Below are 13,958 nucleotides of genomic sequence, written 5' to 3'. Positions count from 1 at the left end.
CCCACGCAGCAGTGCAGGACCGATGTCCTACCAGCGTTGACCTCAGTGCGTTGGCATGCTCAAACTGAAGATGGAGGACTCCTCCATTGTGCCTTGCAATCTGAGGAGTGCAGCAGACATCCCTGCCTGGTGTTCCTGAGCTTGCCTTTGCAGGTCCAGCAACAGAGATATGCCCGAGTCCAGAGGCTCATCATCTGTCTCAGACTCAGCAGATTTCTTGTCTCCAGCAGCTCTCTCTGGTGCCGGAAACCGGGAAATCCCTGCCGCCACCTGCTGTGGATCAGAAAGTCTGATGTGCTCACCAGATGGTGACCCCAAGGCTACTCTAAAACTAGGTCACACTGAGGTGTGTGTCTCTGTGCTGATGGAAGGTGTGGGGGAACGGTGTGACAGGTCTTCAATCAGGGTTTCAGTAGATTCCTCTTCTGAGGTGTCTTCGAGAATTAAGTAGAGGACCTGGATCATGGACCCCCTCAACTGTTTCCCAGATGTGCCTGCGGAAGCAAGGGGAGATAATTAGCGCATGGCAGTGGCCTGTGAAACAGGACACATCACTCATGGTGTGGTTGCCAATGGATGTTGCACCGCTGGATCCTCACTTGGTTGAGCACCACCAACCTCACTATCAGCACAGAAACAGTCTAGATCCTGCTGGCCAGCTGGATGGCTCTGTTTTCAAAGTCCATGAGAACCTTGATTTCAGGCATTCCTCCACCGGTCTGCGACCTCTCCCTCTTGTTGTGTGCATGAATAGAGATGAAGAAAGTGTAAGCAGGACGCCTGCCAGGCCTGATGATAAGTACACCTGGCATGTGCGAGTGGTGATTGGTGCCATGGATGGGGTAAGGACAATGAAGGTGTGAGAGAATGAATGGTGATGTCCCTCAAACTGGCAGTGGGAGAGATCCCTGTGGATTTGTGATGTGTTTGTGAGTGTGTTTGAAAGTTGCGATTGATGAGAAGAGTGACTTATCCTGGCAGAACGAAGATCATTCATCCTCTTTCAGCACTGGGTGGCTGTCCTCTTTTGCAGGGCATTGGCACTGGCCACCGGCTTTCAAGCTAGATTGGTGATGTTGCTGCCCCTCCGGTGGCCAGAGCGGGGGTAGAGGACATCATGGCGGGCTTCCACTGCATCCAAAAGGCATTCCAGTGACAGGTCACTGAATCAGGGGGCTGCAGCCTTTCAGGGCCATTTCTTCTGTGGAGCAGTCCTGGGCTGGAAGCACTGAGTGGTGTGCACACAGCTGCACTTAAATATGGCACCCGGCGTGAGGAAGCAGCGAGGTGGGCAAAATGGAGGTCACTGCCAGAGAAATGGCGGGTTTCCCAGGAATGCATGATTAATGAGGCAGAATTGGGATGATACGGAGTGAAAAGCTGCCATTGCAGCAGGCGGGTGAAACACTCTTTTTCCCACCTGCTACCGCACTTAGTGCAAATCTGAGACAATTCCACCTAACAATTCAATATCAGCTTTCCAAACAGTATTCAAGTTCTCAAATTGACATGGTGGGACTTGAACTTCCATCCTTTTAGTTACTATTCCAATTTCTAGTTAGTAGTCGAGGTACATAACCACTACACTACTGTGCCTTAGAAGAATTTTGCTTCTATCCAGGCACAAACAAACTGTGGGCTTTGCATGTACATTTCTAATTTCGCTACTAGGGAAAAGAAAAGTGCACGTACTTGATGAGGCCATCTTCCATGTAGAGATCAGCATAAAAGGACTGGTCATCGTTGACAATCCGGCCTCCTTTGATCAGCAATCGGTCACTCTATAGATAGAAAATCAAAGTTATTTCCAGCATATTAACCAAAATACAAATCAACTGATGGCAGAGACTGTACAAATCAATACAGTTCTGCAACCCAAATCTGGTCGATGAGCTTGGGTTGCAATGATTTTTTTGAATATACTGTGCAGCAAAGGAAACGTAACAGTGTAGATAGTTAGGATTACCAACCTTTCAGGATTATCACACACTCATTACAGCTTAGTAGGAAGCCATTTGGCCTATTGAGTCTGCTCCAGCTCTCTGAATGTCCAATTTTCCTGGGTTCTTCCCAGGATTATGGATGGGACATGGCTGTGAACAATCCAGGTGAAAAATCATTGCGCTAGTAAACAAAATTGTGGGGTTTTTTCACTTTGAGCATTTTTTAAAGTTATTGGAGTTGGGAAAATTGTGTTTTACTGACAGTGAATGTTAATCCAATAGGGTGACAAACAATTTGTTTCTTTTCCAATCAACATAGGAAGGCAGCACACCTAAAGGAATGACAAATGGCAGGAGCATGGGGAGGTCATGTGATGATATCTCCAGATATAACACCAACCAGAACCACCAACCAACAGCTTCCAACATCCAGGTTTCCATGCATTACCATTCATCTGTGGGATGTAGCTCCGAATGAATGCCATAAAGTTTCTCCCTTCTTCGGGTTGCTACACAATTTTGGGAACTTGCAAATCTTATTTCTAGTAGGCGTGGGCTCACTACTTAAGGCCTATTTTAAATGCAAAGAGCGTCCATAAAGGCCCAAGGACAGGTGATGTGGAAAATGCAAAACACAAATCTTCACTCTGGTGCGGTAGAGAATGCTCCCCTGAGATTGGGCTGAGCAGAGGAGAACTATAATCCCACATCCTGACAAAAACAAACACCTGGCCAAAGATATATCTACCATGGCTCATTAGTGCTTACAAAATAGGAGCAGGACAATTATACTTCTCAAGGCCAGAAGAAGCCAATTTAGTCAAGGTAGTGAGCTACAGCGTACTTTTTGTATACACACACAGAAATGGGTGCAAGGACTGAAGTTAAAGCTGTACTTTTTCAATGGGAGTAATTTAGGTATTTGATTTACATGCAAGGAAAATTTAATTTATGGGTTGAGGAGGGGGACAGGAATTATCAATAGTTCTTTACTGTCCCTGTGGGATAGGATGTTTATAATAAAAGGTTTAAATTCCAGTACTTTATAAAGGTCTGTCTGAAGTACATATAAACGCAGTCACTTCAGGCTTGATTGATGCACCAACTTCAAGGAGTCTCTCAGTCTAAATGAGTCCAGTAAGAGAGCAGGATTTGTCCATAAAACACAGCACAGGCCACAATGGCAAATACAAGGCTAACAAAGTGATGACAGCTCTAAGCAAACATATACATTAGCAGTGTCTGTATGTGGGTTCAGCAAAATATGAGGCTCATCAACTCTACCTGTGGCATCTACATTCATGCGACAAAGAGACAGAGAGTAATGTATCTAAGTTTGCTGACAATACAAATTGTATCATTGCTAGGTGGGAATGCAAGCTGTAAGGAGGGCACAAAGAGGCTGCAAAGAGATATAGACGAATTAAGTGAGCGGGCAACAAGGTGGCAGATGGAGTATAATGCAAAAAGTGTGAGGTAATTCACTTCGGTCATAAGAACAGAAAAGCAGAATATTCTTTTTAAAGAGGTGAAATTTGCAAATGTTGATGTTCAGAGAGAGACTTGGGTGTACTTGTACAAGGAACAAAATAAGTTAGCAAGCAAGTACAGGAAGCAATTAGGAAAGCAAATATCATGTTGGCCTTTACTGCAAGGAGATTGGAGTACAAGAGTAAAGAAGTCTTGCTGAAATTGTACAGGTTTTGGTGAGACAACACCTGGAATACTCTGTGCAGTTTTGGATTCCACATTTAAGAAAGGGTAAACTTGCGTTGGAGGCAGTACAGCGAAGGTTCACTAACTTGGTCCCTGGGATGAAGGGGTTGTCCTACGATGAGAGGCTGATTAAACTGGGTCTATACTCTGTCTTGACAGGGTAGATACTGAGGGGTTATATCCCCAAGCTGAAGGATCTAGATCAAGGGAGCACAGTTTAAGGATAAGCGGCTGGTCATTTAAGACTGAGATGAGGAAAAACCTCTTCACACGAAGAGTCGTGAATCTTCTCTACTCCAGAGGGCTGTGGATGCACCATCATTGAATATATTTAAGACTGGTGTAGACAGATTTTTGGTCTTTCAGGGAACCAAGGGATATGGGGAGTGGGTGGAAAAGTAATGAAAGCTCAAGATCAGCCGTGATCATACTGGATGGCATGCAGGCTCAATGGACCACATGATCTTCATCTGCTCTTATTTCTTATCTTCTTATATTCATAGCTTCCAATGACTCAATCGCCCGTGGTTGTGAATGGAAGGGGCAGAAGATAAAATAGCTGGCGAGGGATAAAAATCAGAAACAGGGATTGGCCATTCAACCCTTCGAGCCTGGTCTGCCATTAAATTAGATCATGGTTCCCTCAGTTGTGCAAATTTCTCCAGACACAAGCAGCATAGATGCAGATTAAAAACAATATAATTGCTCCCCTTCTCTCCAGCAGGTACTGACTCTGCTAGGATATGGTTCCATGGCTCGTGACACAATCAATTAGCTGTTTTTCATATCTCAGCTTGGATGTCAAATGGGCCATTTGACCATGGAAAGCAATGGAGACTGAACTCAATTCTCACCTAATAAAAACTCATATGCATACAATCCAGCAAGACTGAGTGGATAGCTATCAGGAACCCTGCCTTGCTTTTCCCTTGCATACAAACATGCGAGTTAAGAGCAGAAGTAGGCCACTCAGTCCTTTGAGCCATTCAGTAAGATCATGGCTGATCTGACTGTAACCTCCCACCTACCCTGATAACCCTTCACCCCCTTGTTTATAAAGAATCTATCTAGCTCTGCCTTGAAAATATTCAAAGGATCTGCTTCCACAGTCTTTTGAGGAAGAGAGTTCCAAAGACTTGCTACCCTCAGATAAAAATATTCTTCTCATCTCTGTCTTAAATGGGTGATCTTTATTTTTAAACAGTGACCCCCAAGTTCTAGATTCTCCCATAAGAGGAAACACCCTCTCCTTATCCACCCTGTCAAGTCCCCTCGGGATCTTATATGTTTCACTCAAGTCGCCTCTTACTCTTCTAAACTCTAGCAGATACAAGCTGAGCCTGTCCACCTATCCAATCTTTTCTCAGAGATCAACCTGCCCATTCCTGGTATTACTTTAGTAAACTTTCTCTGAACTGCTTCTAATGCACTTACATTCATTCCTTAAATAAAGAGACCAATACTGTTCACTAAGTCAGAAACAACTCTCCTAAGGAGAGGTGAGGAGTCAGCCCATGTTTGTCCCAGCACCTTACTCAAGTGACTGCCTTCAAGGGCAAGTCAAATGAAGCAACCATACCATCTTGGCTGACGTTAGTTAGCTAGATCAGCACAGACTGAAGGTTGAAAATGTGACCCACCTAAGTTTATCCATTAATGTTAGCTAAGTACAGTAGATTTAGAAACTTTGGAACAGGACTAAGCCATTCAACCTCCTGAGCCTCTTCCACCATTCAGTTAGATCATGGCTGATCTACATCTTACCTCCATCAACCCGTCTTGGTTCTGAAACCCTTAATACCCTTGCCTAACAAAAATCCATCTATCTCAGTTTTGAAAATTTCAATTAACCTTGGGCCTCAACAGCTTTTGGGGGGAGAAAGTTCCAGATTTGTGTTCCTGTTTGTGGAAAGAAGCGCTTCCTGACATCACTCCCAAGTGGCTAAACTCTTATGTTAAGGGTATGCCCCTTTGTTCTGGACCCCACCAGATGCAGTCGTTTCTGTCCAGTTTAGCAACTAATTTAACTAATTCACCTTAAACATCTTAATAGATGAGCTAAAAACAAAAAAACTGCGGATGCTGGAAATCCAAAACAAAAACAGAAACAGAATTACCTGGAAAAACTCAGCAGGTCCGGCAGCATCGGCGGAGAAGAAAAGAGTTGACGTTTCAAGTCCTCATGACCCTTCGACAGAAGTTCTGTCGAAGGGTCATGAGGACTCGAAACGTCAACTCTTTTCTTCTCCGCCGATGCTGCCGGACCTGCTGAGTTTTTCCAGGTAATTCTGTTTTTGTTTTTGTGTTGTTAATAGATGAGCCCTTAATCTTCTATACTCAAGGGAATTCTAGCCTAGACAATGCAACCTGTTCTCATAACTTAACCCTTTTAACCCCATTAAGTGCCAGCACCATCTTCCCGTCATCAAAAATAACGATGGTGGGACATTCGACTGTAGTGAGATCAAGCTAGGTTAAGTGACATCATCCTCAAAGTCATTGTCTCCCAGAATCTAAACTAAAGGACACCCGGCATAATCTCTGACAAGAGTGGGTACATAAAGTACACAACACTGGCATATGAACTCTGCAGGCAGTTGCCAAGTTTTTAAAGATTCTGGCCACTCCTGCACACAAACATGCATGTGGTTCAATTCCATTGAAACACAGAGGCAATTCTAATGAGAATATACAATGGGGGGAGGGAGGGAAAACCCTCCTTGTGCAGAAGATCTAGTTAATAGAACGTGTCCAGACAGGAAACTGCCAAGGTTTGCTGGGGCTTTTTACATCCAATCTGCTAAAGTGAGCTTTTGTTTTCAACATATTGAAAGCAATCTAATTTTAAAAATGGGTGGATAATACTGGAATGCACGCAGGGAGTCATTCATGACATAATGTCTAAAAACAGCCTGCACTTGAGTACTACAGAAGCTGCTTTGAACTTGGTTGCACGAGTTGGAAATGTGAAGGAAAAATAAAGTGCCTGCGCACAGTAGCTTAGCACTCCAGCATCATCCATGCAGGGAGGTGGCCTATTACAATGGATGCTGTGTTTGCTGTGCCAAGCTACAACCTCCAGTCCTCATTTAGACAGGAGTTATTCTATTTAGTAACAGTAATTTAGGACAGGAAGCATGTATGTGTGCAAATGTCTGTCTGCTTGTGTTAACATTTGGTGATAGTTAAGGGGTAAAATTTTAAAGTTTTCTGTTCCCCCACCACACACACCCCACACCCCACCCCACAACGCTCCGGGCAAAAGGACAAGCGAGGGGCCTGGAAAACACTCCTAATTGGTTAGAACTGACAGCCATATTATGGTAATAAAACCTACCTCCTGGTAAATAGGAAGGTGACTGCAAAAAATCTTCAAAGCGTCCCTTGCTGTTTCCCATTAGCTGTTTAAATAGAGGCACTTGGCCTGGCTGACACACAGACCTAGGTTTCCATTGCAGTATAATGCTGGATATTGTGAAAAGGATTTTAAAAACATAGCAAGAACACAAAGCACACTTCTCTATTCTGAATACAGCAAGCCCCAATTACAAGAGAGATGTTGAGATGCATAAAAATAGAGGGTCTGTTCTAAGATCCCCTATAGCAAATGAGACATAAAAACTCTAGAATACACCAAGAGCTCAGAATATATTGGACAGCCAGGCAATTGGAAGGGAAATCAGATTAAATCCTTTGTCGATTTTAGTCCAGTCTCCAGGAGAGTTACTGTCATTAAAACGTTTCAAGGTTTATCAAATACTCTTCCTTTATAGGATGCAGCTGAGACAGCCTAATTAGGTTTGCTGTTGAAGGAAAACAGATGAAAGAGCTGCAGGAGTTAACTGTAAACCCATCGCCCTGGGTCGAATGTATCTATCCCTTCAGAACCACAGCAACAATGCAATGCATGCCGAACGGGAAGAATCAGCAACACTTAAAAGCGTTGTCCAAAAAGATAGTTTTCCAAAGGGAATTTTTTCTGACCACTTAACTTGATTACAAGTTGAAGAACCTTTAAAAAAAGCTCCATTTTCTTCCAGTCACTTCTCCTTTTCGACTTTAGCTGGTAATCAGCTTTTAATGTTTGATGCCTGCATTGATCAGCCCTTACTGACCGAGGTTTATAGACTCAAAGTCTCTCACTGAAGCTTAATTGAGTTAAATAGGGCACGAGTACAGCTGCACACACTGAATGGCTGCTCCTGTTCTTCCACTCCCCTCCCCCATTCAACCACATGCAGACACAGATTCCCCAACACATTCATTGTTGGAAAGTTGAGGGCAGGGGGATTCTTGTGGCATTCACAATGAATGTTGTACACTGCTTCAGTATTACTAATAGATCAATCAGCACCCCAATCCCAACTAATGCCTCGCTTGAAGACCACTCTCAGAAATGCTGCTACACAGAGATAGCTGGAAGCTTTATCCATTATAATTATCTCAAAAGCTGAGGATTTGCATCTTAAAAATCTCAGGATTTTGAAAGCAGTAAAGAAGCAACATTCGCCCAAACTGGGATTTACAAATATACCTAATCAATCTTTAGCTTAGTCACCAGAGATCTTCCCATTTAAACTGTCTCCTTCACCATATTATCTTCATTAATCCACATTAGCTCCCACCCCAACAACGCTTCAATTTTAGAATTCCCGTCATCCTGTTCAAATCTCCCCATGGCCTCACTCCTCCCCAAGTTGCCTCCTCCAGTCAGACAATCCTCCAAGAACTCAGTGTTCCTCCAACCCTGTTCTCCTGCGCATCTGCCACAACAACCCAGGCAGCCATGCCTCTAGACTTGAAGCACCAGAATCTCTTCCCCAGAGCTTTCTGCCTCTCTCTCTCCCTGTAAAGGTCCTCACCTCTTTGACCAAACGTTCAGTCACTCTCCCAATATCTCCTCCTCTGGCTTACAGTGAATTTTTGCTTGATTGTGCTCCTGTGAAGCACGGTTGGGGGTTTTCCTATGTTAAAGGTGCTACATAAATGCAAGTTGTTGGTTGCTATCCTATTCAGCACTGGTGAGAATTAACAGTCAGTATGCTTTTGATAGTTTTCAGTCTCAGTTTCCAACAAGGATAAAGTTTACTTTTGTGCGGATGTGAGATAGAGTTTTGGTGCTAATGCAGACTTGGCTTCAGACACAAGCCATCCTAGGCGGCAGGTTATCTTTGTACATGTCAACCGCACCACCCACGATGCTGTGCAAGGACAGCTTACAGCCGCCATTAACTCTCACTGCCTTGCTGCTGCCCATGACTTGTATCACCGGGGCTGGAGGCACTCCAACTGCAGGTGCTACACTTCATTTCAACCCCCACTCTCCAAGCCTCTGTCAGTTATGATTAAGTAGCCAGCTCCCGGCAAAGCAAACCTTCATTTTCATGCCAACTGCTATTACTGAACGGATCTGCAAGGCTGAAACCCGGTGTCACAACAACATTTGCAAAGCCTAAGCAATGGGCTGTGGGTCAGTGCTTTAGCTATGCAGTAAACTCCTGTTCAATTTACTGTGGGCAAGTGCAGGCTTTTCACTACATGACCTCAGGACATCCCAAAGCAGTTTAGAGTTCTTGCATACTTTGAAATGTAGGAAGCATGGCAGCTAACTTGCTCCCACAAACAGCAATGGGATAGTGACTATTTTTTAATGATGATAATTGAGGGAGAAATGCTGGCCAGGGGCACGGGGAGAACTCCCCTGCTCTTATTCAAAATAGTGCTGCTTGTTCTTTTATGTCCACAAGATGGGGCATCAGTTTGACGCCTCATCCAAAAGACAGCATTTCTGATGTGCAGATGTCCCTCAGCACTGCATTGAAGTGTCAGCCTGGGTGAAGTATTGATCATTCTAATTTAACAGGCCTCCTTCACTTACTGTATGGTGATGGGTGTAACAGTGCCTTCAGATCATGTTCTCCACTGGCACACTCTTTCCCAATTTTTCTTACTCAAAGGTTAAAAAAAAATAGTAGAAAGATCTCTTTGAATCCTGACTTGATATCTCATGGCTAGGTCTGGGGAATGGGTTCAGGATCAGAACAGAGGGCCAGGTGTACCTGAGGAATAGGTCTCCTGAAGGGATCAGGTGAAGGGGAAGGTAGGCTACAAATGGATGCACAGTTCTATTCTAAAGTTAGAGATGGCAAGACATGCAGTTTGCACAGAGGCTCATGAAATCTGACACCATCCAGGAAGAACCACTTACAAGGTTGCTGTAAACCTGAATATATTTGGAACAGTAGTTTAATGAGCAACACTGGATTTCTGGGCATAATTGAGTGAAGGACTGTGGAATCACATTCCACTGCCCTGCACTACATTTTCCTCTCAAAGTCACAGCCACGTCCATCGCACTGAATTCTAGACATCAAGATGTACTTAAATCGGTGGTGTTCAGGGTGTCACACAGTTGTATGGGGCCCAGAGAGTGGCATATAAATTGAGGTTTCATTAATTTCCCTGTATCACAAGTCATTGAAACTACCAAATCTTGGTGCGAGTACAATGCATCGAGGCCAATGCCATCCTTTCCAACCACCGGGCCCACAAACTCACTAAACCAGGAAATAAAAAACATATAGAAATGCAAATTGAGCTTTGAAGCCCAGGTTGTCAAGGCTGCAATCTTCCAGCCCCACACCCTCCACCCCCCCAACCCCCTATCCCCCCTCACCACCCCACCCCCACCCCCACCCCCACCCCCCCCACCCCCCTACCCCCCCCCCCCCCCCCCCCCCCCCCCCCCCCGCCCCACCCCACCCCACCATGACAGGACCGGTGAGCCATTGAAATCTCCGTACACGTCGGCGGGAACGGAAGATCCCATTGGCATTAGGGGCTAATTTCAGCCTACATATCAAAAGACACTAAACTATAAGTCCCTCTGGTAGTGAGATCATGCCCTGTTGCCTTGCCCTGTTGCAGTTCCACTATGTGTCCCCCATCCATGCTTGTCAGGAGTCATCTTTTCTGAAAGGAACACGCATATAAAAAGAGACTTAGTCACTGAGGCAATACGTCAGAGTTTCCAACCACAAATGGGCAGCATGCCCATGCTTGAGAGGAATCAGATGCGATAATGAGGGTAAGCACCGATAAATTTTGGTTGTGCCCCACGCAAAGTAATACATTATTGAAGCAGGGAGACAGGCTGACAAGGAAGACTTTGTACATCCAAGTATTGAAAAGGTATTGGAAATGAAAGTGGAAAAAAATACAGATGTAAACAGAATAATTAAAGGCTCAAACTGAGCAGGACAATTTACACACCATCTTTGGAAGACTTAATTAGAAGGTCATTACTGTTCTAATTAAGTCCTTGTGCATACATGCCCTTGTTATGCATGTTGAAAGTACTGAAGTTTGTGACAATCCTAACCAGTCTAAAGCAATCCGTCCTTCATCAGTCCTACCATATGGAAATTTGGAGCCCGAGCCAATTTCCACATTGCACACAAAATAATCCCAGATGCCAAGCCGTTCACTGTCAGTGTTAGTGATCTCAACCCTGTTAGAAAGACTGGCATTACCTCCAGAAAGTCAGCAAGATCCTTTAATAGGGCCAATGTACAGAGAACAATATGTTAAGATCTACAAGCAATCAATAAAAAATTAACAGATGTTGGGTAAGAGACAAAAATCCTGAAACACTTTAAGCACCAGCTGGAAGTTATGATGGAATACTCTAGGTGCATTTGGATGGACAAAGTAGGATGAACTTAACATCTTCTCTCCCCCGCATTTATCCAACATCATGCATCTCCTTCCATTAACTTCTGCTCCAACCTTACTTGCACAGCTCCAATTGGAAGCCCATGTACTGTCCAGCCACCTCAGACGTGTACATACAAAGCGGTCCTCCTCCTGCACTTTGTATGCTGAGAATCAGAGGCACATAATTTCCTTGTGGGCTGCAGTGCCAAACTGGCAATAGTACAAAACAAATTTATACTCCAGGGTACATGCATCATTGACAGATAGACTTTGCAACATTTCCTCAAACCATCTCCGTCCCAAGTATTTGGTGAAACACCAAAGCTGAGGATAAACAAGAAGCAAGAAATAAACTGCAAAGTTCCCAAATAATCCCACCCCAATTCTATACAGTGGTCATATTGCCAAACAATTCCCCAATTTTAGCCCACTGCCATGCTTCACTGTTGTCTCATATAAGGTGCACTAGTTTAAACAAAACTCCTCTGGATAGTGCTTCCCCCTACCCCAAACTTGCTCCGTGGATAAATAAACCATGTGATGTAATTCCCAACCATAGTTTCAGGTAGATCCTAAATCTGGTCTGTGTTGGGCTTGGTTGATCTTGGGCGGGGCAACATTGGTGGTGTTACAATTGTCTTCAATGTCCCTGAGCTAAGGATGTAGGTAAGAAGGGAAGAAAGAATATCAGCTATAGTTCTCGGACACAAAACTAGTCTTGCATTATGGCACAGAATAGGCACTAGCAATTCAGCATTCCATTTACAACCTGCCCATTTTCTTCCCCATTGTCAAATATAACACCACCTATGTAGTATTTGGGATCTACCTAGGAAGTATAGTTCAGAATTACAGCTTGTGTGCTTTATCCGGTCACATGCCTGGAAGTCTAGCAAGGCTGGTATCTAGCATGCCTTTGCATCTGCTGAGGTAGAACAGCCTGCCAAGGATTGCTGTGTGGGCTCAAGGATACAGAATGGGCACTTGTGTGAGGTACTGAAGGTCAGCTGATGCGCTCTGAATGGTGGCCCTGTGAGAGTCAGCACTTTCTAAGAAAGAATAAGAACAAATAGGGGGAGCTGAAAAAGGTAGGCAGACCAGAAGGCCCCAAGTTCCATTCCTGGTCTCTGAGTGGTAGCCACCTTAGCCAATTTGATATTAGGGGTGCTACAGTTGGCCTCAGGACCACTGACTTGGAAGGGGAAAGCGAAATCAAGCAGGGTTCCCACTCCGGATCATTATAGGGAGATTCCTGCTGGGATGTGCAGCTATGCAAATAGTGGGGCTATCATGCCTGGGTGAGTCAGCAATCGGTGGGGGGGATAAAACTGAATACTCAGTGTCTATAAAACCATTCCCCAAATATGGATTTTCCTTTAGAATAAGTCGAGAATGAAGAAGGGAAAAATATGGGAAAAAGCCTCATAACATCAGGAAAGCATTCTTTTTGAATTCCATTAAAAACACATGATTTAAGGCACCCATTTTTCCCAGATGCGGTAAAAGAACCCAGACAGCATTAACATAGCAAATATCCCAAGGTACTTCAAAAGAGTGTGCAGTCACTGACCAGGCAATAGGATAAGAATTGGCTGCTAGAATAGGCTTTAGAAGATGGGAAAGACGGTTTAACAATGCAGTGGTATTTTGGAACAGAACTGCACAGTGCTGACATGAAAACAAAAACAAAAATACCTGGAAAAACTCAGCAGGTCTGACAGCATCGGTGGAAAAGAGCACAGCTGACGTTTCGAGTCCTCATGACACTTCAACAGAACTAAGTAAAAATAGGAAAGGGATGATTTCTGTTGAAGGGTCATGAGGACTTGAAACGTCAACTGTGCTCTTCTCCACCGATGCTGCCAGACTTGCTGAGGTTTTTCAGGTATTTTTGTTTTTGTTTTGGATTTCCAGCACCCGCAGTTCTTTGCTTTTATTTTTGCACAGTGCTGAGATATGATGGCTGTCAAGTCTTCCACTGGTGGTAGAATGGAAGAATACCAGGTTAACAGGGGACAGGGTAATGGGACGGGAGCAGGCGTGCCGGAAACCAAGCATCATCAAAGCAGAGATGAGCTGGGATGTAGGGCTGCAGGACAATATAAGAGTGGGATGGAATGAGCCGGGATGTACAGCTGGAGGCGGTTGCAGAAGGGGGATGGAGTGAAGCCATGGAGGGACTTGCAAATGAGAACTTTTGAAATTTCAAAATTAGAAATTAGAATAGCCTCCCCTTCGTATTAAATCTGTCGTCCACAGACTTGCATTTGAACAGCCTGTTCAAAATCCAGCTCCAATGTGACTGTCACTGAGATAATTACCTCTCACGACTAACTCTTTACCCTCCTCCAGCCCTACATCTTAGCTGACTTCATTCTACCTCTGCACCCACAACTTCCCACCCAGCTCTATGCATTGCTGCACTCAAACTGGCCTCCTGGTTCCGTGATGGAGAGAGATTTTTATTCTGTCATATTGCCACACGAGTCTGACCCACTGAACTCTTCATACATTGAGAGCTCTTGATCATGACTGAGTCATCAGACTGCTGGGAGGATAATGGTTAGCAAGACAGGATTCCAC

General features: G+C 44.4%; 1 protein-coding gene across 3 annotated transcripts in view; it reads right to left on the bottom strand.

The window, feature by feature from the left end:
* Nucleotides 1-13,958, bottom strand: part of LOC121280820 (dihydropyrimidinase-related protein 3-like) — a 197,200-nt gene that overhangs the window by 107,643 nt on the left and 75,599 nt on the right. For all 3 annotated transcript variants that reach the window (XM_041193084.1, XM_041193083.1, XM_041193085.1), the window contains exon 2: nt 1,693-1,781. In XM_041193084.1, coding sequence (XP_041049018.1) covers nt 1,693-1,781 — 89 coding nt within the window. The remainder of the gene's footprint in view (nt 1-1,692; nt 1,782-13,958) is intronic.

Source organism: Carcharodon carcharias, chromosome 8 (genome assembly GCF_017639515.1).
Source record: "Carcharodon carcharias isolate sCarCar2 chromosome 8, sCarCar2.pri, whole genome shotgun sequence".
NCBI lineage: Eukaryota > Metazoa > Chordata > Chondrichthyes > Lamniformes > Lamnidae > Carcharodon > Carcharodon carcharias.
The sequence above is the reverse complement of the archived record's forward strand: the minus strand, read 5'-3'. Positions and strand labels throughout refer to the sequence as shown.